Source organism: Triturus cristatus, chromosome 2_1, assembly GCF_964204655.1.
Source record: "Triturus cristatus chromosome 2_1, aTriCri1.1, whole genome shotgun sequence".
In the NCBI taxonomy this organism is placed as follows: Eukaryota; Metazoa; Chordata; class Amphibia; order Caudata; family Salamandridae; genus Triturus; species Triturus cristatus.
This window is the reverse complement of record NC_140581.1, coordinates 1176746935-1176773937: the sequence shown is the minus strand read 5'-3', so window position 1 is coordinate 1176773937 and position 27003 is coordinate 1176746935. Positions and strand designations below refer to the sequence as shown.

The 27003-nt window shown below is 47.7% G+C and overlaps 1 protein-coding gene across 2 annotated transcripts in view; it reads right to left on the bottom strand.

The window, feature by feature from the left end:
- Window positions 1–24440, bottom strand: part of PIGG (phosphatidylinositol glycan anchor biosynthesis class G (EMM blood group)) — a 1313866-nt gene extending 1289426 nt beyond the window's left edge. Inside the window, exon 1 of one of the 2 annotated variants that reach the window (XM_085636625.1) lies at window positions 24118–24440. In XM_085636625.1, coding sequence (XP_085492751.1) covers window positions 24118–24271 — 154 coding nt within the window. In that variant the 5' untranslated portion in view covers window positions 24272–24440. The remainder of the gene's footprint in view (window positions 1–24117) is intronic. The other variant, XM_085636626.1, reaches the window with a different exon arrangement.
- Window positions 24441–27003: the final 2563 nt, after the last annotated feature.

Here is a 27003-nt window from a genome sequence, read left to right as displayed (position 1 = left end):
GTGGTGGTGGACATGGTGGTGGAAGCGGTGGTGGACATGGTGATGGCCATGGTAGTGGTGGTGGTGGTGGACATGGTGGTGGTGGACGTGGTGGTGGTGGACACGGTGTTCAAATAGCTGGCACATTTGCTGTTAGGATCCATACAGCATGGTGATACAGGACATTTGCTTCAATAAAACTTCCACCGCATGAGTGAAATATCGGATGCTATTCAAAAAGACACATACAAATGAAACGCATTTCAAATATTTTGACTGTTTGAAAAATTAAGGGCTTTCACTTTTAATTTCCCCAAAGGGAATTGATTAAAAAGTGCTGTCAGTAATAAAGTTAAATCGGGAAATCGGGGAGATGAGTCATCCACAAGATGACAAAACATGGAATGCGCGTGAGAGAGGGGGAGCAGGAGGTGAGCCCGGGAGTGGTGTGTGCGTGCGCACGCAGTCTGCTCCTATTCAAGCACTGCACTCGTGCTGGTGGCGCGCCCCTGCTCGCTCTCGCAAGGTGGATGCCGCCACAAGCATGAGTGTGTGCTTGAAAATGAGCAGAGCGACAGCTAAAGGCCCTCCTATGCGGCGAACTCAAAACGACTGGCATAACTGTGTTAATTGGCGCTCAATGGCAGGCAGGTACTAACAGTGCCTTTACCCTGTGATTCAGGCCTGTAGCCATTATTATATTTTTAGGGAGCATGGCCCTCCGCTATGACGAAACATTAAAGCTGTGCACTATACGTGTATTCTTGTCCAATTATTTGTAGGGAAAATGTACAGTATGCAAGATGTGAAATTGCACACTAATTTTTCTAACAACAGAAATTCTAATCTTGGTTTGGTTGAGCTTCTAGTAGGTGCTGGGCATCCAGGATTGGATGATAAGCAGGCAGTGTTTGAGCCACTGGATGTATCATCGGTGTGTTGAAGGAAGCTGAGAGGTCCAGCAATATTAGGAGGCAGTGGTAGTTTCATATGGGATTAGTAGGGCATTGTTTATGACGTGTAAGGTAGTAGTCTCAATGCTGCAGCATGATCTGAAGCCAGACTGGTAGTCGTACATAGGTAAATTGCTTCATTTTCAAGTGCAAGGCATTCACAAATGGTGACCATGCAATAGTAAATCAATGTAATTATGCACAGACTCTTGGCCGGTGTTAAAGTCTACTCTTCCTGTTTCTAAACTGCAAGAAGTGGGACTTGGAAACTTTCTGGCAACTTTCTGCCTGGAGGACCGACAGACCGGGATCACCGGCAGAGCTCCAGTCATTGATGTCAATTGACCAGTCGTGCTGAGATATGAGGCAGTGTGCTCCCAACCCGTCTTCTGTCGGTCTCAATTTTGTTTGCCCCATTGAAGGAGATATGACTTCTAGAAACTTTTCTAAGTCCGAACATAGAGGGTTCCAAAAGGACCCATGCCAAACAGCGTCCGATCAACCTTGAGGGCTTTCCAGGCATGGACTTCAAACTTGGCCTGCCTTCATTGACAATCGCACCATGATTGCACTCTTAAGAAACCCACCGTCATCAAACACCACTTCAGATCCAGCTTGCCCCACCAACGACTCTTCAGAGACCACATTTTCACCATAACACTTTCTAAGTCAGAAGGTAAACTTTCCACTGGCAGGAATCTGATCCCTGTATCCGACACACGCACCATCAGGGTAGTCCGTAACTTTTGATTTTGAACTGGCCTAACACGATCAGATGCTTATTCATATCTCCGGTTCTACTATTTGGATTTTTATTGCTTTGGTATAGTCTTGTTTATTAAAATGTACTATATTTTCCTAAATTAGCTTGGGCTTTTTGTTTTGTTCTCACTTTATTACTGTTTGAGTACTGCACAAATACTTTACACATTGCCTCCAAGTTAAGCCTGACTGTTGTGTGCCAAGCTACTAGAGGGTTATGCTTTGGTTTATTTAGTGACTCTAGTGGTTTTTGCTGATAGGGCTTGTGATTATTATTTAAGGTGGATTTTCACCCTCTCAACTAATACTCCAATTTCTCACAGCAAGCAAACCTGGCAAACCACAGCTGTAGAGATTTTGTTAAATTCAATTATGGGTAGGTATTCAAGGCACTGTCTTCGCAATGTTGGTTTAGGCTGCCTAAGATACCTACCTCTGTAAAATCCATTATGAAAGATGTTAATTGAGAATGATGCCACCAGATCTAAAAGAATATGGACACTGACACAGCCTTATACATCTCTCCTCCCAGGTTACCCAGAATCAAAAGCACTATCGGTCCCATTCTATGATGTGGAAGAAATTCTGCATGTACATGATGGAGGAGGCCATGCTGTGCTACACGATATTGATTTGAGACCAAGATACCCACTCTAAAGCTTATGTTGAAAAGGGAAGGAGAGAAATAGTTTGGTAGTTGCAAAGGTCTTCGTATTAATGGTTCACTTCTTAATGTTCCTTTCCTCTCCCACTTTCATTTATTTCCTCCCCTCTTTGCCTGGTGTCCTGCCTCTTCCTTAACAGCATTGTGTTTGTTCTTCTCTGTCAACTTGCTCTCTGCAGTCCATCACGGTGGTCCTTCAGCCCAGTAAAGTCCGTTTTTAACCCAGATTACTTATGACACTGTGGTTGAGTGTACAGCTCAATGGTGTGGGGCATAGAAATCACTGAAATATTTACAGCAAAATGTAGAAGCAGCAACAAATAAGGAATCTGTCATAGGATGCTGTAACGCCCTGAACGTCTCAGGATCGTTTAACAGACACGACAATGAGGACGCAACCACTTGTGAAGGGTTAGTTCTTTTAATGAAGGCAAATAACATACAAAGAACAAACAAAAGTTATAGTCACTGGAATCCTCCAGGCTAAGTACGTTACCAGCCCACAGCACGGATGGTCCTAACCGTCCTCTGCATATACGCCGATCCCGGCGTATGCCAACAGAGGGCAGAAATGAAATGGCCGACAATGCCAATCGGTAGGCTGTGAGGGGCACGAAGAGTGTTGGGGAGAATCGAGGAGTCAGGGAAACACCCAGCCGGGGTCTCTACCTGAAGGGAGCAGCCGCTCAACCTCTTCCTCAGACTGCACCGGGACGCGGAGTCACCTCCTGGTGATGCGTCACCGATACCCCAATCACAAGCAAGACGACTGAACCGAGAGCAGCCGTTCGATCGATCCTGTGGACTTCCGAGTCTGTAACGCGGCAAACACCTCCTGGTGTGCGTTACAGCTGGCAGTCCCTGTGTCTCTGGTCGGGCTGGGAGTTACGACTCCAACCAGCAAAAGCGCCACTGCGCTTGGACTCAGCCGAGTCAAAAAGCGAAGCTCAATGGTTGACCGGTAGAGCTTCCGGGTCCTTCACAGGTGACGATGGGGCAAGACAAGGCCCAGGGAGTAACGACTCGACCTACCTCCGTTCTTGCCTTACTGGAGCACCACTCCGGAACACTGCTCTTCACGAAGCAGGTACGTCGGTGTAAACACAATATCCGACAGCCTTGTACCTCCCGGTTCCTCCCTTTATAGGGCGTGTTTTCCTGTTTACATAAGGGCGTGTTTCCCTTGAGTTATGTAACAGCTCTCCTGTTTACATAAGGGCGTGTTTCCCTTGAGTTATGTAACAGCTCTCCTGTTTACATAAGGGCGTGTTTCCCTTGAGTTATGTAACAGCTCTCCTGTTTACATAACCTCTCAACCGCTAAGCGTCCTGGGAGATGTAGTCCGTTTTCGCTGGTTACCGTTTTCCTCCCCTCGTATGACAGGAATTCTTGACAGATGCAGGGTGACGCAAGCAGCAACATTTTAAACTTAACTCGTATGCATTAATGGTACTGCACATATATCCGCATTGCAGGCTTCTTGGCAACACAAACCAGATAGAACACAGGTTTGAAGGTGAGATTTCATCACACAGAGAAGAGGTATACCTTAGGCAGCAGGACTTGAAGCTTCGCTCACACAAACAGTAGAGGTAAAACACAAAAGAACCTTTGCAAGTTTTCTTCAAACATAGAAACATTGGCAGATGCAGTGCAACCTTTCCTCAGACTATGACAAAAAGGCAAAATATAGACAGTAACTATAACAAGCACTGGCAAAGCTAATAGGTCTCGCCTATACAAGAGCTATTGGCTTTGGCAATGTGGTTGTGCCATGTTGTACGCCAGTGTGGCTGCTGTCCAGCACGGCTGCAAGTTAGTGGCGTGGAGTGTCCTAGAGTGAAGTGTGGGGGGGGGGGTTATAGAGTGTCGCACACTGGATTTGTTGGAGTAGAGTGTCGTAGAGTGGAGTAGGGGGAGTAGAGTGAGTAGGTGGAAGTAGAGTGTCGTAGAGGGGAGTAGAGTTCACTGGTTCAGTGGCAGAGAGTGTTGTAGAGTGCAGTGTCAGAGTGCAGTCCCAAGACCCTGCTTCGGCGGGTCTTGGGCTCAAAAATTCCACGGACCTGATAATTCTCTCCTCGGTGCCTATTCCAATCATGGAGTCCCACTCTGTAACTCTGGGCAATAGCTTGCTTAATCTCCAAAATGGCCCCCACAACGCTAAGGATGCCTGGCCTCCACCTTGGGGGTGCCCAGGAGTGGACGCCTCACAGGGAAAGCCAGGATGGGTTCCACAGCGGTATTCGTACAAGCGCCTTGCGACCCTTGCCGGTGAGTAGTGCGCTATAGAAGTATCAAATTTACATTTTACATTTACATAGAGTGGTGCAGAGTGGAGTATAGTGAAGTGGAATAGGGGAGAGTGGACTGAGGTAGTAGGGTGGACTGGAGAAGATTGGGATGGATTGGATTGGGGTAGTGTGGGTTGGATTGAGTGGGGTGGATTGGAGGAGTGGACTGGTTTGGCATGCGGTGGATTGGAGTAGATTGAATTGCAGTGGGATGGGTTGGATGGTTTGAACTGATTGGGATGGGGTGGATTGGAGTTGGGTGGGCTGTGGTGGATTGGACTGGAGTAGGGAAAATTGAATTTGGGTGAGATGTATTGGTTTGGAGCGGGGTGGATTGGATTAGGGTGAGGTGGGTTGGATTGGAGTAGGGCAGAATGTTTTGGATTGGAGTGGGGTAGATTGTTTTGGATTGGTGTGGGGCATGTTGGAATGGGGCTGATTGGAGTGGAGGTGATTGGTTTGGATTGGAGTGGGGCGGGTTGGGGCAGGTTGTTTTGGATTGGTGTGGGGCAGATTGTTTTGGATTGGAGTGGGGCAGATTGTTTTGGATTGAAGTGGGGCACAGTGTTTTGTATTGGAGTAGGGCTGATTGGGATGGGGCTAATTATTTTGTATTGGAGTGGAGCAGATTGTTTTGGATTGAAGTGGGACAGATTGTCTTGGTTTGAAGTAGGGCACATTATTTTGGATTGAGGGGGGCAGAATGTTTTGAATTGGAGAGGAGTGGATTGTTTTGGATTGGAGTGGGGCAGATTGTTTTGGATTGGAGTGGGGCAGATTGTTTTGGATTGGAGTGGGCATATTGTTTTGGATTGGAGTGGGGTAGATTTTTTGGATTGAGTGTGGCAGATTGTTTTGAATTGGAGTAAGGCAGATTGGAATGGTGTAGATTGTTTTGGATTGGAGTCGGGCAGATTGTTTTGGATTGGAGTAAGCAGATTGTTTTGGACTGAAGTGGGGCAGATTGAAGTGGAGCAGATTGTTTTGGATTGGAGTGGACTAGATTGGAGTGGGGTTGACCGGATTGGGATTGGGTGGATTGGATTGGAGTGAGGTAGATTGGATTGGGCTGATTGGATTGATATGGGATGGACTGGACTGTGGTAAATTAGAGTGTGGGTGGATTGGGGTGAGGTAGATTGGATTGGGGGATTGAAGCGGGACACATTGGAGTGGGGCGGATTAGAATGGGGCTGTCTGTTTTGGATTGGAGTGGGGCAGACTGGAGTGGGGTAGATTGGAATAGGGTGGAATGGAGTAGGCAGATTGCTTTGGAATGGAGTGGGGAGGATTGGAGTGGGGCAGATTGTTTTGGAATAAGTGGGGCAGATTCTTTTGAATCGGAGTGGGGCAGATTGTTTTGGATTGGAGTGGGGTGGATTGTTTTGGATTGGAGTGGGGCTGACTGGTGGGGCAATTTGTTTGGGATTGGGCGGATTGAATTTTGGCAGATTGTTTTAGATCGGAGTGGGGCAAATTGGAGTAGGGTAATTTGTTTTGGATTGGAGTGAAGCAGATTGTGTTGGATTAGAGAGGGGCAGATTGGAATGAATGAGACTGTTTTGTATTGGAGTGTGGCAATTTGGAGTGAGCAAATTGGAGAGGGGCAGATTGTTTTGGGTGGGAGTGGGCAGATTGGAGTGGGGAAGATGGTTTTAGATTCGAGTGGGGTCAATTGGTATGGAATGGGTGGAATAGGGTGAGGTGGATTGGACTGGAGTGGGGCAATTGTTTTGGATTGAAGTGGGGCCAATTGTTTTGGATTGAAGTGAGGCAGACTGGAGTGGGGTTGGTTGGGAGGATTGGAGTGGATTTGATTAGGGTGAGTGGTTTGGATTAGAGTGGGATGGATTGGATTGGTCTAGTGTGGATTGAATTGAGTGGGGTCGTTTTCAGTGTACTGCAAGATTGTGTTAACGCATCATTTCAGAAATTTCATATAAGAAAGAAACAATGTCGCTTTGCAATAACATATTCCAATTTTTTTGAGAATAGCGCCCATGATCAAAAATAAAATAAAAGAGGAGTACAAAATGAGAAAAGAAAGGAGTTGCCAAAATAAAATAAACTTAACTATAGAAATTAAATCTCTGCAATTTTGTTTGTCCTGTTGGGTACGTTTTGCCAGTCATACCCCTTCTGTTTGCAGGGCACTAAAAGTTAAAAAGAACAAAATAGTACCTCAATCACGTCAGGCGCAGCATACTGACACTGATTAAGTTGAATCAAGGAGTGCTTGGTCCCTGCTCCACAGAGATGAACGGAAATTATGTTAGGCCTGCAGTGATGAATTACTAGGCTGTAAAGAAGAGTTCCAAGCAATCCAACAAATGGTAAGAAACTGGCGGGGTCCAAGCCCTTTTCTCTATACAAGAGTGTCTCTTAAGCAAGGCGCATGCTCCCGCAGACTCGTGCCTAAAAATAAATCTAGGAAAAGGAGCGGATCCATGGAAATTAGTTGGGCAGGCATCTATCCCACAACATGGTGCATCACAGTAAGGAGTTGTGCGAGTGTCCTTCACATAGTTATATGAAGTAGCAGGAGAACACTCCCTCACAATATAGGTAGAGAATGGTAGGAGATGAGTGTAAAACTTTGCACAAAACATGAGCAGCATGGGCAGCAGCTCTTAAAACAGGTAGGTCACTGGGAGTAAACGTCATATCATGCATATTTGTAGAGTGCACTATCTCCCAGGTGGGTGTTCAGGTGCTGAAACTCACCTTCACAAAATCTGCATCATGGATAACAACTGTGAGAAGTTGGCCTGGCATATGCTGGTCACTAGTTATAGTGGCCACCTTGCACCAGTCCAATTCGACTCTTATGGTAGATAGGTTTAAGACAACCTTTTAAAGAAAGCTATCCTAGTGGTAGCTGTGGAGAGCAGCCTTCAGGCTAAGTCTCAGAGGAATGTAAAGCAGCTTGTTTTACCTTATAATCTTGAATTACCAAATGAAAGGACACCACACAGGTATATATATCAAATATATATGTATTTATTACTAGAAACACTCTGCTAATCTCTTTATGAGATTAGAAGCCAGATACACATTCAAATGTCAACGTTTCACAATAAATTAAGCACAAATATGGCTGGAGCCCTAGGGGCGTACCAGACCATATACTAAAAAAATGGTATAAGAATGCCGACTTGCAAAATGACAAGGCCTAGGGAATCGCTGGGGCTTCACTTCTGCAGTGTTAGCAGGTAATTAACAGGCCCACGGGAGACGCGTGCAGTGTGTGAACACAGCCGCGGGTTCCCTATTGATTACAATGGAGCAAGTCGCGGTTTGATTTTTAAAGTTTTAGGGTACTTCGAGGAAGTCTACAAGCAAGCCACTTACAAGGTAAGTACTTCAAGGGCCAACACACACTAGGACACCGGAGTGCACGAGTTACCTCACCCAGGGAAGCCGGGTGCATAGGTGACTTTTGGTGTCGGGTCGTGTCGCTGTTTTCTATGGAGACCAAAGAAGACTTGCTGCTTGCGTCGACTGAAGAAGTGTCCGGTGGAATCCAAGGGTGGATTCAAGATGCAGAAGACCTGAAAATTGAAGGGACAGTGTTCAAAGTCACTTGCCAGTGACCGGTGGGTAGGAAGATGGATGACCACAGATGTCGGGTGATTTCAGGTCGTCGATGGTGTTTGGACTCTTCGCTCACGAGGTCCAGGAGGAATCGACAATGACCAGCAGCTGAATTCGGAGTGTCCCACGACGTCTGCAGCTGACTGCGGTGTCGGCAACCAGATTGGAGCCAACAAGCCTTGGCAACTGCAAGTCTCGTGTAAACTGAAGAAAGTCGATAGTGCAGACCGACATGGTCTGAGGGACTCACCCAGCGAGGGTAAGTGAGGGCAGGCCTGGAGCAACCAGGGGAGCCCTTTGAGTCGATAGGAAAGTCTTCGGGGGACCCACTAGCCAACGGGCAAGTGATCGCGAAGACGCCTCTTCAGGAAATACTTCAAGGGAGCCCATGGTCACTCGGGACGGGGTAGGCCTTTGATTTTTGCTGCAAAACCTGCTGGAGGCTTAGGCCACAAATTGTCCAAAGCAAAAGTTCGTAGAACGTCGTGAAGGGATTGCACTCGACAGTAGTGCACGGTCCCCGGGTATTGCTGTTCCTCGTCACTCGTGGGGTCCACTCGCCACAGCTTTGCTGGGGACTCACAATGGCCGTCGAGAAGTCAGGAAATCCACTTCCGGGGCAGCAGGGATTTCGAACTCCGGCGGGGGCGGGAAAGTTTGCAACCATTGATTAAGGATTTTGGTGCCTGCCAAGCAGGGGAGTCACTCCTTGATTCCAAGGGAGATTCTTCTGTCTTCCAAAGGTAGTGGAACGTCGAAGGGCAAGGATTCTTCTTTGTAGAGCGTCGTCCAGGGTTATCCGATTTGCAATGGCAAAGTTTGCTATCTTATAGTTAAGATAGGAGAGGGACTAGCTCTATGACCACTCCTCTAGGAGGGTCAGGGGAGGGGGTGGTTACACCCACTTCCCTTTGTCCAGTTTTGCACCAGAGCAGGGACAGGTAGCCCCTGAACCGGTTTGAGCTGGCATATGCACAGAGGAGCCTACTGCTTCCACAGTGCAGGACTTCAAAGCACCTTAGGAGTGCACCCACCCAGCTCCAATACGCTAAATCCTGTCTGTACGGTGGTGACACCTCCCTGTGACAGGATGCCTTTTGTTTGGCTTCCTCCAATGCGAGTTTCAGTCAGCAGCAGGAGGGCAGCCCAGTGTCTGTGCTGGTGGCATCCATTTTGTGATGCCAGGGCTCTATAGGATTTCTGTCGTTTTACATGTCGTCCCCTCTAGAAGGGTGGGATCATGCTCTCACATCATGGACTGATGTGGGGGTATGATTCCAAGTTGTTTGACACCAAACACGACATGTTTTGATGCAGTCATCCCAAAGTTAGCATTTTAATGCACTTAAGAGTATATGGTTTAACCGCATCCACAAACAGCCATAGAGAATAGACTCTGGTAGCTGCAGAGGGGCCCTGCTCATGCAGAGGCACCCCCTCACATTGTAAACTACGCACCCTGCCCTCAGGATTGATCGGGCCTGCCATAGGGGTGGCTGATAGGTTTATATGTGTGTGTATGGTGAGATATAGAAACCTATATCTCTGTGAGGAGTGCTAACACTACCTCACACAGGCTGCAGTAGCAGGCCTGTGGTGTCAGATTTAGTCTGCTTCTCAGGGGTGGCATGATACATGCTTAAGCCCCTGGTAGGCCTGTGAAGTGCCTATACCCTAGGTACCTAAGGTACCATATACTAAGGGCTCATAAGGTACCACAGTATCCAATCACTAGTGCATCTAATATGCACACCAAGTCGTTTAGAGAGAACAGAGAGACTGGGGCCCTGATTAGCAGGGACCCAGCCAGACTATAGCCAGAAACCAGTGTATACATCAGAAAAAAAGTGGGGGCAACATAAGTGCCGATCCTACTCTCCTACAACTGTGTAAAATTTACAAAATAGATGGACAGGAAGCAATCATCATTTCAAGACTCCCTCACAAAACATGTACACACTGCTAGCAGGGACAGGTGTGCAGAGCTACCAAGGGGCCTTAGGTCAAGTAGCAGGCTATAGAGCGTCCCTTGATTTCACGCAACAGTAGCTTACATGAACTGATGTTTACAGCCATGGTTTTTGTGGTAAAACAGAAATGCACAGTGCGATTGGATTAAACGTTTGCGTGGTTGATTGCGTTACACATAATGGGACCCACTGGCCCCATTTATACGTGTGCAAGCAACAATTCTGAAGTGTGCAAGTAATACCTGATGTTCTGTGAATATATTAAAACACCAATTGCAGGTATCATCCTGACAGGGTAGTCGATTGTCGTTGTTAAAATGTACATTAACGCTCCAAACTATAACATGCAAAGATTTCAGGTATTGCACCTGCGGGACTACCTTTGGATTTCAAACATTTCTTTTGTTGTATTTATTGCTTGTTGCAATGTATCAGGAAAGTTCTTCAGTGGATCCCTTTCTGCTAGAGTGCATAAGTGAAAGAAATGCAAAACTTACCCACACCACAGTTTTAAAGAGGGTGTCATGTCTGGGGAAAGATTCAATTCCTTTCCTGTGCGTCTGAAAAATTCAGGCAGGCTTCAGGCAAAGAGACAGACTTTCTGTCCCTCTTTAGAATTACCCGCTCATTTTCTCTAGTCAGGTCTGACGCCCGGCTTTCAAAGGGTCCATATTGCACAGGTTATTTTTATTTTAGTAAGACTGCATTTCAAGGTTAAATGTTTAAACATTGTGCACATTCAAATATGAAGAATTATATTAATACCCTACAAGTTGCCTGATTCGTTTGAGGGGGGGGGGCAACGAATAACACGGGCTGGCCCAGCCCCCGAATGCCCCCCGTAGCTACGGCCCTGCTGTGATTCCCTAGCAGCCTGCCATCAACGTCAGTCAGTACGTCAGAACAAGACCAGGGGTCACTGGACTCTGCAACAGCTCTTGCACTAGAATCACATCTGGACTCAGTTCTACAGGCAGTAGAGAAAATGGCAACCTCCTTGAAGCAGACACGTACCTCTCTTTCAAGGGGCGCATAGATAAAATCACATCAGACTTCACCCTGTTACACATCCATCTTCGCAATCTAATCGACAAGGTATGCGACAACATCTAGTGGAAGGGTCGACATATTTCGGCAGGGAATTGCCCCAACGGGTCTTTTGGCCTTTGTCAGAATGGAGGGAGTGGAGGGCATAAGGTTTTGAGCACTCCACATACAATATATTTAAGTATGTTCACTCAAAAATCAGTCAGTGAGCACAATCTGCTCATGACTGGTGTTATACGCAGACTTTGGCCCATAACTTTAAAAGGAGTTTGCATGACCTCATGGGATACAAGGGAACTAGACTGAATATTCAGGCAGGGAGGGGGTGCTGCACTACTGCGCCAGACGGTTTGAACTGAGGCCAAAGCATTCTGTCTCAGTCTCCTCATATCCCATGGGACAATGCAAACTCCTTTTTAAAGTTACGGGCCAAAGTCCGCGCCTATAACACCAATCATTAGTAGATTGTGACAATGACGAAGATTGGTGAGTGAACAGTCTTACATATATTGTGTGTGGAGAGCTCAAAACCTTATGCCGAACTCAGGAAGGCAAAAGTTATAGTTGAGTAGTTAATAGTAGTTTTAGGTAGGCTAGGATATTGTTAGACCCGGCCCTCGTAACATAGTCAGACCTGACCCCTGCACCTCACACCAGCCCCGAGCCCCTGGCCTGGCCGATCCTTCCCACCAGAACACACACACCCGACCCGGACTTCCCCCGTCCGTAGGCCTTCCTCCTTCGGCCACCCCGGGCCCGCGTGCCCACTTCATGCACCAAGATGGCCGCCCGGCCCCAGCGCGACCCTAGCCTACAGGCGCCACTCCGGCTGGAGGACATCGCGCTCCCCTTGGGATGAGAGAGGGAGGAGCAGTTTTCATCACACCTCTGCGCTTCCCTGGGAAGGTGGGTTTCGATCGACCCGCCGGCCTCCCCGAGGGCTGGCTCCACGCCTGCTGGGTGTCTGGGGCTCCTCCCGACCCGGCCCTGAAAGGATCAAAGGACAATGGCAGGAAACCCCCAACAAGCGACCCCCAGGTGACAAGACCCCTGCCTGCACAGACTCCGGACATCAAAGAGGAGTCGCCCTATAACAAGGGGTGCCCTGGGACCGTCCGGCAGATTCGCCTTGGAAACACCTGAGCCCTGCTGAGTGACTCGCGGCTCCCTGAAGATCGTAAGACCTCCGAACTTGTGCTTGAGCCCTGCTGAGTGACTCGCGGCTCCCTGAAGATCGTAAGACCTCCGAACTTGTGCTTGAGCCCTGCTGAGTGACTCGCGGCTCCCTGAAGATCGTAAGACCTCCGAACTTGTACTCGAGCCTGCTGAGTATCTCGCAGCGCCCCCAGACTCCCTTGGTCCCGCCGGACCCCACGACGACAAGCGTAACCCCCAGCTCGAGGATTGTGAGCTGTGCGCCGGATACGCTCCTGCATTTGATCCATTCCCCCAAAGACTGTCCCGCTACCTCCTAACCCCCCTCCAAGACTTTGTGAGCCCGCGCTCTACCTGTATATATATTACCTTGCTGATCATAAAGATCTTACCACTCCGACCTGATAAAGATTTGCTCTTAAGAACTCTCGGTGTGGTGTCTCTTTGTCGTGTGGTGCCGAGTGTACGATCCTAGATACGAGATTCCTCCCCTGAGGATTCTCCCGCCAGTGCCCGGCTACGATACCTCGAGGGTTGGTCTCAGGACAGTCAGGGCCCCCTCCGGGCCCCTCTGAGGTCGCCTTCTAACAGATATTTTTTAGGTAGTGCAGATAGGGGTACATTTAGGTGTGGGGGTAGGGGAGTGGTATGATGTTTGATGTATAGTGAGGCCGGTAGTTTGTAAGGCGATTAGCCTAGGGATAGTTGTATGTTGTTTTTGTGCACCTGCTTAATTAAAGTGGCTGTTAGACTTGGCATCTTTTGGCGTATTTCCCCTGAGTTTTTGCTATCTGATCTCCCGGTTTTGACTCGGTTTTGCTGGCGTAACGTTTCTGCGTACGTTTCGCACTGCTGATCAGTGGTAAAGAGCAGGCGCTCTCTGTGTAAATTGTGTTATGGATTGGTGGTTCCATGATTGGATATTTGATTTACTTGTTAGTCCCTAGTAAAGTGCACAGAGTGTGCGAGGGCCTGTGAATCAAATGCTACTCGTGGGCCTGCAGCACTGATTGTGCCACCCACGTGAGTAGCCCTGAAAAGGTACCTCAGGCCTGCCATTGCAGAGTCTGAGCGCAGTTTGTAAACTGCCATGTCGACTTGGCCAGTGCACACACTTGCCAGTCCCTAACCTTCCCTTTTCTTACATGTCTGGCACCCCTGAGGTAGACCCTGTGGGCACGGTGCAGTGTAAGTGAAAGGTGAGACATGCCCAGGTGTGTGTGGCATGTCCCGATAGTGAATTACAGCCAATTTCGTTTTTCACTATTGCAAGGCTACCGGTTCCCGATAGGAGAGAATGGGAGGTTTGTTTATAACATCTTATAAACATAACTGGCCAAGGGAATTAGGTAGGAAAATGAAGTATAGTATGCCTGAACGCAGAACTAAAGATAGATCTTTTAGTGAAGGTGGTTTTTAGGCCTCGCCTGGCGTCGGAGCGCACATGCGCTCCTCGCCCTGCAAGGGCTATAGTAAACAGTACTAGAAGGGGAGCTTTAATCCACGCCCCTGTGTCTCGACCGTTTGCAATTGGCTTAGGTCGCGATTAATGTTTTTTCCATGCTTTTGGTTTGCTGGCTGTCACTTTTGTTGACGCCCTTGCAGTTTTGTGATGCCGCCCATCATGACAAGCGCATCTGTTTTCACTCAGCCCATGTGACAGCCAGCAAACCAAAAGCACGGAAAAACATTAATCACGACCTTTTCACGGCTGCTGTGAAGACTCTTCTTATCTGCTTGTTAATTTAACAAGCAGATAAGAAAAAGTCTTCGCGAGGGCTATGAAGCAGACTAGCCACAGCGCACAGCATTCCAAGGACGCCTGTTCTTAGCGCTTCCCCCTCCTCTCCCATTTGTTAATCTTTCGCTCACCAAAGCAATAAAAGAGGCGCCGGGCTCGCCTTCCCGGCAGTGAAGCACATTTACAGAGTTCATTCAACGATCCGCTGACTTGTAACATCAGCTCCCAGAGGCCCAATAAGAGCGCTGCGCTGCCGGAAGCAGATGAGAACAGCAGTTCAGGAGACACCGGTGAATACATGCACACTGCCAGGCCATGACGAGCAGGGCAGGGAAGGGGGGTGTGTTGTACACAGAGGCACCAGGGAGCAGGGGACACACAAACACGTGCACGGACAAGCTCACACAACAGACTAACACAAGGGCCTCAAGGTGACAAAAGACAGCATCGACTTACTGCATCCGCTATGCGCAAACACACAACAAAACACAGGGGTCCACACGAAAACACACAACCGTCCACTGAAGAGCTAACACAACAGATAAGGGCCTCAAGGCGCAGCGCACACAAAACATTGTCTGCTTAGAGCATCCGCAGACACATAACAAAACACAGAGGTTCACACGAAAACGAGCAACGGTGCACCGACAGGTATCACAACAGAAAGACAAGGGCCTCAAGGCGCAGTGCACACAAAGCATCGTTTGCTTAGAGTATCCGCTAACACACAACAAGATGCAGAGAGCCACATGAACACACACAATAACATCCCGAAGTCACATATACTTGTATGTTAGAGCAGTGATGACGTGTGTGTGCACTTCGCCTGACACAGAAGCACATGAACTCCCAATCACAGGCACAACTGTTATAAACCTGACCATTAGGCAGGAAGACACAGATGTAAACACATACACACATCAAAAATACACACAGGGAAAGATGTATATAAAAGTATGGTATATCGGGTAATGCAGAAGTACAATTTTGTGTTGTTAACTGTGGGTGTTGGGGGGGCTAACACTCACGCGAGGGTACCTCAGCGAGGCCACGATGACCCTTCACTCCTTCAAAAATGCTGATCACTTGGAATTTGACCCTTGGAGCATAGAGGGAAGCCCGACCCTAGTGTGGGAGCGGACCAGAGGTCCTGCAGTGGAACCAAGGTCAGAGGGAGTGGAAGAGTTGGAGGGAAGCCCAGGCCTGGTGTGGGAGCAGAGCAGAGGCCCTGGGGGGGGGGGGGTCATCCGCAGACGCCCAAGGCCAGAGAGACATAACAACTGTTTCAATCCACCTGCGTTTTTCACCCCTCACTGTATACATAAGTATTATGTATTTTCTTATATCTTTATGCATCCTCATGTCCTGCGATATAATGCAATTTTTCTTTTCCTTTGTGTATGTAAAGCGCTCGGATACCCATGGGTCTAGCTAGTGCTATATAAAACTTTATAAATAAATAAAATAAACAAGAGCTCAGCTCTGCGGAGACGAGGAGTGGAACGCCTATACTCCCACCCAGCGCGAGAGGTGTGAGGGAGGGACATGACCGCCCTGGTGTCAGAGTGGAGACTGAGGTCACAGCGCACCAAGGCCAGAGAGAGAGAAGGCTCAGCCCTGGTGTGAGAGCGGAGGCTGGGAAGCAACTCAATCACAGTGCACCAAGACCAGAGAGGGAAGGAGGGAGGGATGAGATAAGTAAACCTCAGCCCTGGTGAGAGAGCAGAGACTGGTGGGGGGAAGTACGTAGGGGGAGGAGCCTCAGTCTTGGTGAGAGAGCGGCAGCTGGAGGGAAGCTTTAGTCCTGGTGTGAGAGCGGAGCCTGGAGGGCAGACGAGAGTGGAGCCTGGGAAACGAGCACGGATACCCCATCCCAGTGACAGCAGAGCTGAGGGCTCAGCCGCTGGGAGAGCAGGTTTTACTGGCCGGCCGACCTCGGCCCTCTCCCCTGCAGGCCTTACTCTCGGAGGCAGACTTGGGGGGACTGTTACTGACACCTTCCGAACATCTGGGCTGAAGCCAGCACCCCCGGAAACACATCTGGACTGCAGCCAGCACCCCCGGAAACACATCTGGACTGCAGCCAGCACTCTGGAAACACCTGTGATGCAGCCCGACCCAATAAACATCTGCGAAACAATGTGCACTCCAGAAACAAGTGCTCCAGTCTGCACCTGGGAAACATCTATACTGCATCCTGAACCCCTTAAACATATGTGCAGTAGTCTGCACCCCGAAACATATGTGCTGGTGCCTGAAACGTATGTGCTGCAGCCCACGTCCGAAACAACTGTACTGCAGCCTGAGCCCCAAAAACGCCTGCACTGCAGCCTGCACCTGGGGACATCTGTTGCAGCCTGAACCCCAGAAACACCTGTGCTGCAGCCGGCACCCCGTAAACACCAGTGCCGCAGGCTGCACCCAACAAATACCCGTGCTGCAGCCTGCAACTGGGAAACATTAGAAATCCTCCCCTAAAAAAAAAACCATAATATTGTGGAGAAATCTAAAAAGCTTGTAGTGGTGATTACATCAGGCCCAGCCCGCGATGCCACCATGCTAAACCCTTCAAGGTAAAATTGCTGTTGTGAACCCTTAACATGCCCTGTGTACCTCCAGAAACCCAGAGAATACCGCCCCCCCTCCTTTGAACCTTCAGAAACGCTGGAGGTATTAGCACCTTACACTACTTGTGTGACATCACCTAGAGAACAGCGCCTCCTGCTACCATTGAGTGATCTCCACGCACTGGTGAACTCTGCCATTGTGTGATCTTTGGATAAACCGTGCTCACCTGTACAATGTCACCTGCAGCACCACAGCGCCCTACAACTTCTGCACTTCCACTGACACTACACTTCTCGGACTCTGTCTGGGGTTTCAACCTCGACCTGAAGAAAGACCTTCTTGACTCACTCTACAATTAACATGTCTGCCACTACTCCCTGGAATACCCATCCGTCTCGCAGCCGCACTAATGACCCAGACCTGGTCCTACCAGCCACGCGGACACCCCACTCCACTTCCATCACTAACCCTCACCTCCTCTGACCACTGCCTGCTACATGTGTCCCCCAGCATCTTACAGCCTCCCACCCCTACCACCACGAGCCCTACTGCAAAGACTACACAGGCCCACAGGACTCCATTCATGAATCAGTGGCACCAATGAACAGGTCATCCCACCCAGCGACATGTCACTACCACGACCCCTCACTGGCCTTGCGCAAAACCGTCCTGTTGACATGACATAAGACCATATCCAGGACTACTGGAATTATGCAGAAGGGGAGGATCAAATTATGCAGCAGGGTTGAGTAACTTATGCAGAAAGAAAAGGCAAATTGTGCAGCTTAATGAAGAACATTTTGTAATAGTATTACTTCATTATTTTGTAATTTTTGGGTCGAGCCTGGGTAGTGCATGCGCTGTTCTACGAGACATGCTGTATTCAGATAAGGACTAGAAGCTCCACCCATATTTTAAATTGGCATGTGTCATTGTTTACTGTAAACTGTGGCTGTTCATTCGTCAATAGGCTTGGTAGTCCCTCCTTAGAACTGCCTTGTCTCATTTGGTAACCTTCCATGGCGACCTTTCCTGTTATATGTGTTGTTACTCTGTAGGCTTTAATTACAGCGTCCGAGCACTCCTGCCTGCTGTTGCAGGTAGGATATGCTCTCTCCTAACATTTTTATAGCACAGGCACTGGCATTTGCAATGCAAAAGGTCTCACATTTGTGAGAGTTTAAGCTATTGGCATTGTAAATGACAATGCCTTTTATTTATCTATTTAAAAAAAAAAACATAAATAAAAGGCATTTTCATTTACAATGCCAATAGCTCAAACTCTTGTAAGTGCGAGACCTATTGCATTGCAAATGCTTGTATTATCTACTGAAGCTTCGTAAAATGTTTTGTGTATATATGCAATAGGCCAAAGATAAAACACTCTTATGTGACACAAATAGCACACTTCCATTCGATAGGTGAAGGTGGTAATATTGAAGTTTAAATATGGAGGGAGCACTGAAAGTATTATGGACCACTGCAAAGAAATGTTTCGCTTTGTGATTGTTAGACTTGATCAGCAGCAATCAAAAACAAGCATTTGCGATGCAATAGGTCTCGCAGTTACGAGAGTTTGAGCTATTGGCATTGTAAATAACAATGCTTTTATTTATGTTTTTAAAACAAAAACAAAAATAAAAGGCATTGTCATTTACAATGCCAATAGCTCAAACTCGTGTAAATGCAAGGCCTATTGCGTTGCAAATGCTTGTTACAATCTGTGTTTGAAAATACCACTTTTAGAAAGTAGGTTATTTTCTTGCTCAGTCGTCCCCTATGCCACTGCTGGAATGTGGATTGCCCGTTTGGGTTCTGGATGACAGAAGGCTGAAGAGCCAGATGGGCTCCAGATAGTCTAGGTAGGTCAGGAAAGGGCTGAATAGACCTGGACTGCGATGGGGGAAGGGGAGGAGATTTCCTTGCACCTCAAAGGAGCCTGGTCTGCCTCTGACAATGCAGTCTCCACCTCCTGCCAGGAAATCAAACCAGAGAAGGCCAAACTGGTTTTGGCCGGGCACAGACACCCTCTGCCTGCAAGATCAAAGGATTCATGTGTACAAATACTGGGGCCCAGAACCCTGGACTTTAGAACTCATCTGGATCAAGAAGACTGCCAGGAAGAGAAGCTGGAGAAGCTGTGAGGAGGAACTACCACTTTGCTGTGTGCTCTGCTGGGCTGACCTGCAGTGGCTGCTTCTGTCTTGGGCAGTGAAAGGCCTGGACTGGACTTTCTGCAACCTAATTCGTGAGTCTCTCCAAGGGCTTGAAGAAGAGCTTGCCCCCTGTTCACGAAGTCTCAGGAACAGCAAAGACTTCAAGCTCTCCTGCACGCAGCACTGGGGACTGTGTGTTTTGTGCTGTATTAGAGGAAAAGCAACTCGACGATGTCTACGATGCCGCCGACTCCGTGTCCTGAAGGCACCGCAGAAGGCACCGCCGCAACGCAACCTTGGTCTCACTGACGACGCCTGTCGACGCCGCAACCGAGCCGCTGCTGGCACAGTGACCTGTGAGCACTGCACTCCGCACCGCCTCACGCTGAAGCCTTGGCACCGCAGAGAGCACCGCTACAACGCAACCTTGGTCTCACCGACGACGCCTGTTGACGCCGCCACTGAGCCGCTGGTCGCACCGCAACCTGTGGGCACCGAACTCCTCACCGCCTTGCTTCACGAGGACGCCTTGGCCTCCCCGATGCCGCCGCTCCACGGCGAAATCGAGGCCGCTGCTTGCACCGTGGTTTGAGGGCACCGCTCGTAAGTCACACGAAGCACCACCCTCATCCCGCACCACAGCCTTGGCCCACCGACTCCCGCTCGTCAGCCAACGACAGCGCTACACAACGACGCCATCGCTACTTGCACTGTGATCTGCTAGCACCGTGACGAGCACCGCCTTTATCTCGCACCGCGACCCTGGTCTCACCAACGACACCATCTGACGACGCCACCGAGCCGCTGCTCGCACTGCGACCTGGGGGCACCGCACATTGCACCACTGCACTTTGGACCGCAGCACCTGACGCCTGCCGACGCCAGCGCTCCTGATTCCAGCAGAGAGGAGCTTGACCTGCAACGCAAGTAACTTCAAGGGCCTCATCGCCCTGCACTTCTTACAGGTACTGTTTGCGGGTCTTCCCGACACTGTAGCTGGCCTGCAACCCCGCGACCAGCCAGAACTGTTGGATTTGTTGTTCACGACGCCGTGGGAGCCCCGGACAGAGATACCGACATCAAGGAACTTTGTTTTTAAACTTATTTTGATAACTACAGACTTTTTTTTACATATAGTATTGTGGATTTTTGTCATTTTTAGTCTTGTTTATTTATATAAAAATATTGAATATTTTTCTAAACTGGTGTGGTGTCCTTTTGTAGTGCATACACTGTATTACTGTGGGTTATGTGCAAAATGCTTGATAAGCCGGACTACTCGTGCCAAGCTACCAAGGGGGTGAGCAGGGGTTGTTTTTTTTAGGAGTGTAACTCCCTTATCATGACTAGAGTGGAGATTTTTGCCTGGCTTCGGCCCTTGCCCTAGCCTACCAGAAATCCCATTTCTAACAGTGGCCTTTTCCAAATTACAATTTGTCTTGATCACTTACTGTACCCTCTCGCCCAAAGAAATACTCCATGCGTACAGACAACAAACAGGAGCAAGAGGGTTAATATGCCTAAAGAAAAGTACTTGATTTGGATGGGTTCGTACTGTTTTGCTTGGAGTACCCCTGCTTATTTCATGGCCGAGTAATCCTGCTATTATTAATTGTTGAGCATCGAGTCAGACAGTATTCTCGATGCTAAACATACAAGTACAATAAGTTAACATTAAGACAAAGAATTGTTTTGATGTACCTATATCTTGCCCACTAGCTTGTCCAGTAGAACTGTGCTAAAAACACTTCAGCAAAACAACATATTAATAACAGAAAAAACAAGGCAGCATGAAATCTTGGGATAACCCTATAGAAATGTTTTTTAAAGTGTGATCTTATCAACCTTTAAATGGAACAATGCATCCCTGCACTCTCTGCAAAGACAGAATTGTGTGTTGTCTATAAGACAGTGGGAGTATGAGACAGTGAACACTCGTCAGAGAAGATTGCACACTCTTGCACCTATCTCACTATGTACCAGAAAAGTGTTGCCAAGATGAAAACCTGAAGTGACAAGTTGACACGTTGGATTAAGTTGACGTCAGTCAATGTGTGGGGTAGTGTAGTGTGGATAAGTAAAGACAAAATGGGAATCAGACCTGTGGATTCTCGGCGATGTGGCAGAACACCACGCAGAGCGTACTGTTGTGCAAACTTGTTATAACTGGCATTTCTGTTGCTGCAGTTTATTATTTAATCCTTCATAACATCCATCAAGTGGATGGGTCCAATCCATGCCCTTGATGTAATGTAGCTGGTGTTCATTTAAAGCGCTCCAATATCTTCGGTCGAGTTTATGCTATAAAAAAACTTCAAAAAAGAACAAGCATTGGCAAAGCCAACAGGTCTTGCCTATCCAAGATTTATTGGCGTTGCCAATATTTTTTTTAGCAATGTTGTACACCAAAGTGGCTGCTGTTCAGCATGACTAAAAGTTAGAGGGGTAAAGGAGAGTAGAGTGGAGTGCGTAAAAGTGGAGTACAGTGTATTGTTATGGCGTTGGGTAGAGTGGCGTTGAGTGGATTGGAGAGGTGTGAACTAAGTGTCATGGAGTAGCGTGGAGTGTCGTGGAGTAGAAAGGCGTACAGTTGAGTGGCACAGAGTGGAGTACATTGTCAGAGTGGAGTGGCATAGAGTGTTGTGGAGTGGTGTAGAGTGGAGTGGCGTAGAGGGTGTTAGTGGAGTAGAGTAGAGCTGAGTAACTTGTCAGTGGAGTGTTATAGAACAGAGTAAAATAAAGTTGCATGGAGTGGCATGAAGGGAGTTGCGTAGAGCATCATAGAGTGGAGTAAAGTGTCAGTGGAGCAGAGTTTAATGGCGTTGAGCATCATATAGTGGAGTATCATGTCAGAGTATAGTGGCTTAGAGTGCAGTAATGCAGAGTAGAGTGTCAAAGAGCAGGGTTGTAGAATGCAGGGTTGTATAGTGGTACCAAGAGCAGTGACGTAAAGTAAAGTGGTGCAGAGTAGAATTGAGTGGTGTAGAGTACAGTGATGTAGAGTGCTGTGATGTAGAGTGCAATGGTGTTGATTGACACAGCATGCAGTGACATAGAGTAGAATATAGTGACAAAGTGCAGTGGTGCAAATTATTTGGCGTAAGTGTAATGGCTTAAAGTGCATTTGTATTGAGTACAGTGGTGTAAAGTGCATTGGGGTAGAGTTCAGTGATTTAGGGTACAGTGGCATAGGGTAGAGTGCAGTGGCGTAGAGTAAATTGTTTCAGAGTGGAGTGGTGCAGTGTAAAGTGCAGAGGCATATGGTAGAGTGGTATAGAGTAGAGTGGCACAGCGTTAATTACAGTGGCGCAAAGTGGCATTGAGTGCAGTAGCACAGAGTGCAGTGGTGTAAAGTAGATTGTTTCAGAGTAGAGTGAAGTGGTGTAGAGTCAGGGTAGAGTGCCCCAAACTGGAGTAGTGTAGTGGTGCATGGCAGAGTGCCCTGGCATACAGTAGAGTAACGAGGCGTAGAGTAAAGTGGCATAGAGTGCAGTGCCAGAGCGCAGTAAAGAGGCACAGAGAAGAGTGGCATAGAGTTCAGTGGCAGAGAATTCAGTGATGCGGAGTAAAGTGTCACAGAATGCAATGCTGTAGAGTGTGTAGAATGCATTGGAGTAGAGTGCAGTGGATCAGAGTAAAGTGAAGTAGAGTTCAATGGTGTAGAGTGGCATAGAGAGCAGTGACATGGAGTATAGTGGCGTAGCGTAGAGTACAGTGAAGTAGAGTAGACGGGCATAGACAGCAGTGGAGTAGAGTGTATTAGTTTTGAGTAAAGTTGTGTAGGGTGCATTGGAGCAGAGTGCAGTGGGGTAGAGTGCATTAGAATAGAGTGGAGTGGTTTGGCGCAGAATGGAATAGTGTTGTAGACTGCAGTGGCATAGAGAAGATTGTTCCAGAGTGGACTGAAGTGGCATAGAGTGCAATGGTATAGAGTAGAGTGTCAGAGTGCAGTAGTGCAGATTAGAATAGCTTGTAGTGGATTGGCGTAGGGTGCAGTTGTGCAGAGTGGGGAGATGCAGAGTTCAATGGCAAAGAGTGGCAAAGAGTGCAGTGTTTCAGAGCATACTGTCAGTGTAGACTAGTAGAGTGGTGTGGAGTGCGTTAGTGTAGAGTGCATTGCCGCAGAGTACAGTGATGTAAAGTAGCGTAGAGCACAGCGAAGCAGAGTAGAGTGGCATAGACTGCAATAACACAGAATGAAATAGAGTGGCGTAGAGTGGAGTGACTGAGTACAAGGGCATAATAATAATAATAATCCTCATTTATAAAGCGCGAACAATCACCTGTAAGGGTCTCTAGGCGCTGGGGGCCGTCGGGAAGATTAAGCAAGCTATTGCCCAGAGTCACATGGTGCTGGGCTAATCTGCTACCGGCGCCCGGGATCGAACCGTGAGCCCCTGATTCCGGAGTCAGTCGCCCTGGCCGCAGCACCACACCTCTTAGAGTGCAGTAGCGTAGAATTGTTTCAGAGTAAAGTGCATTGGTGCAGAGTAAATTAGAGTGGTGTAGAGGAGATTGGCATAGAGTGGTACATAGTACAGTGTATTGACGTCTAGTGCAGTGGTGGAATAGAGTAAAGTGGAGTGGTGTAGAGTGCAGTGGTGCATAGTAGAGTGGTATGGGGTAGAGTGCATTGGCATAAAGTGGAGTGATGCAGACTAGAGAGACTAGAGAGACGTGGAGTGGTGCAGAGGAGAGTAGAGAGGCACAGAGTGGAGTGGTGCAGAGAAGAGTAGAGAGAGATGCAGAGGGGCGTAGTGTGGATTGGTGCAGAGTAGAGTGCAGTGGCATGGAGTGGTGCGGGGTAGGGTGGGGTAACATGTAGTATGCACATGTTACCCCACCCTTAATCTTCATTTGAAATTACTGTTACATTGGTATTCACATACAGTTTTACAAATAAAAGTATACAGCCCATAAACATTAATTTGTGAAAATGTCATCACCCAATGTATGGATTTTGATCGTCAGCACAGTTAATTTAAAGACATTTACATTTGGTTGTGTACTAGAAAATAAATAACATCTTACAGCCTTCCTCAAGCAAACCTGCAGAGGACAGAATGTCACATAAAACCTATCACTTGGAAGTCCGAGAAAGAAAGATAAACACCAAGCTCACTGGACACAACCTGTTAGGATGCGACCTAAAAGGGTGCCCTATTGTCTCAATTCGCTCTTTCCAGCTCTAGTCTTTTATGCCCGGTTGCAATAGCCCTGGGCCTCTCTGCCCTCACCTGTGGTAAGAGGCTCCCCTGGACTCTGAGCGGCAAAGCTCGTGCGGCTCAGGGAACGGATGGGTGGCGGGAAGAAGCCCCGGAGGAAGAGTCCTGTACCCACAGCCTGCAGTAACAGGCAGCAGGAAGAGAATACCGAAGATCTCAATCGCATGGCGGAGCGGAATATACGGGATATTGCTACTGCGGAAATTGTGATTGAAAACAGAGTGTTGGACAAAACGCGCAGTTCCTGGTTACGAACCAAATGCTCCAAGCCCACAATGCATCAACACATTGATTGGCTCGGCTGTTAAACCAGAATTACAAAGGAACTGTAGTGCAAAGATAAAAGAAGGACTACATAAACTAGGTCAAGGTTCTCTATCCTATCATGCGTTCGTTCTCGCTGTGGGCGGTTCAGGAAGCGTAATATTATGGAGACCGCACTTCACAAGCGCATGCGTGTTGGTCCACCACTGGACTGGTCGATAATATCCGAGGTATGCAGCTTGTTGCTGTACGGTGATTCGTTTGTGGGTATGTGTTACTAATAGCTTTTAAATGTTTAATTTGTTTCGGCAGTACCGGGCTTCTCACCGAATACTTCCCCCAATATGTTTTTTTCATTAATCTCTTCAGTGGCGGCTCGGAACGGTTCCTCCGTGCTCGGAACGGTGCCTCCGTTCCGTCGCATGTCCGTGTTTGCTACCCGCCTCGCAGCACGCCCTATGCTAGTCGCCACTGTGATCTCTTGCTCAAGTGATTGCATGGGGATCTAGTCTACAATTCCGATTGAGTTGCAGAGGTGCCCTTTCATATTGATTGACGAGATCGCTTCCGTTTTCGTTATCTAGATTTGAGTCATTTATTTTGTTCTGTAGTCATTACCAGTAATATCTTTTGTGTAATGGGGTTCCATAGGCTCGTCTGTAGCACATTTAAACAGGGCTGTTTCAAGGAAGTCTGGTGTATATATCTGTATAGGATACACACTAATATGTCTAGAGGTCGATAGCATTACTTGGTGCTCACCGGCATCCAACGCTGCTCATCAATGTCTAAATACACCTAAATGAAGCCCTCATGTGGGCGACCCATAAGGGAAAAGGAGTCCCATCACTCACCAAAAGGTTACATGCTTCATCATCAGGGTTCTCCTCCCGGCTGTAACCCCTAGTACAGCCGAGGGCTACAACCCCCTCACTGTGAGGGAAGAGCGCAAGGATGTTTTTTTAGGATCTCCTAGGATATACTAAAATCCAAAAGATGATGAGCTAAGGTGTCCTATCGGTGATGGACGCAGTGCAAAAAGAACAAAAGAGTGGTTTTAAAACTAGCTACTAAGTAAAAAATCTGTTTATTAAGTATCTCTTAGTGTCAGGGTTAAAAACAGTGCTAAGGCAGTTTTGAAAAAATAAACTGCTACTGTCAAGTTTTAGAAAGTAGGTCTACATGTTTCAGCTATAAATGACCTAAAGAGTGTCTAGCCTTCCTCAGGACCTATAGAATATAAGTTACTGCGTAATAAGTGAAAAAATTATTGTTTGTAATACAAATAAAAAATGTCAAATTTTAACTTATCGCGCTAATTGTTTTATTTCACGGCACGTCATTGAACCCGTAGTGTGCGGGTTAAGAACCTCACTCCCCCCCCTCCCCCCCCCTCCCGTAAGCGAAGGAGCATCTGCCAGTTTGCTGTTTAAAAATTACACAACATTATTTATAACAAGCATTTGCAATGCAATCGGTCTCGCCTTTGGGACCTTATAAGTATTTATCCATGCAGCATATTATCCTGGGTGCTGCAACCGCTGGCTCAAATTAAGCAGAGGGAGAGTGTAGCAACAAGGGAGGGACGAGAAACATGGAGGGAGATGGGAGGTACGAGAGGCCTGGAGGGAGAGGAGACCAGCATGGAAGGACGAGAAGCCTGGAGGGAGAGGGGAGCAACGAGACGAGAAGACCACTCTAGTGCAAGAACTTAAAATGGATTCCTGTGCTACCTACAGCCATTCTGACACACAAACTCCGTGCACATCCTACTGCATATACATAAGTTACGCACACAAGCAACACCCATGCCCCACGTGGATGGAGCAAAGGACCCTGTTATAGAAAAATGACAGAACAATTTAAAAACACAGAAAACAACTCTTTCTGTAAAAAGACGTGCCCTGCCACGATCATCTGTTCCTACCACCTCCGTTCAGTGAACCGACGGTCACAACACTCAGAAAAGGCACTGATGTGCCCCTCCAGGGAAGCCCCCTCGACCGAGCCATGCAGGGGACCTTTTCTGTCCACCCACCTCGTAAATGCATCGACGCGCCTCGAATATACTGTTCACCCACTAGTCCGACATCTTAAGTTACCTCACTAACATGCCCTAATCGGTCTCTGGACTTGGCAGCTCTATGGTTTAGTATGTTGTACTTGTAGGGTTTTATGTCACACCTGTATTTTTACGTAGTGTTGCACAAACAAAACATGAGCACATAAAATGAAAACTAACACTGTGAGCAGTTCACCTGTAGCAGAGAAGTGGAAAAATACAAAAACATGGGACATTGGAAACAAGGGTTGATTCAAAGTATAATAACATTAACCACTCCAGATATATTGCATACGTTCTCATACCACTAACGTAAACTTGCATTTGATTTAAACAAATTAAGGCCTTTTATAATTACAGCAAGTATACTCTCCTTTTAGTTGTTGCAACATCTATTCAAAATCATTGTTTATTTAAGCACGCCCAGAGTTGGACTGATCTGCGGTTTCCTGTGAAAGGGTTAAGAAGCAGATACTCGACATTGGTTCTGTATTTTTGAAGCAGTGCATTATAGAAGATGTCCCCCGGCCCGGAAAGGCAGCAGGCGCACGCCGTACCTTACAGTTGCAGAA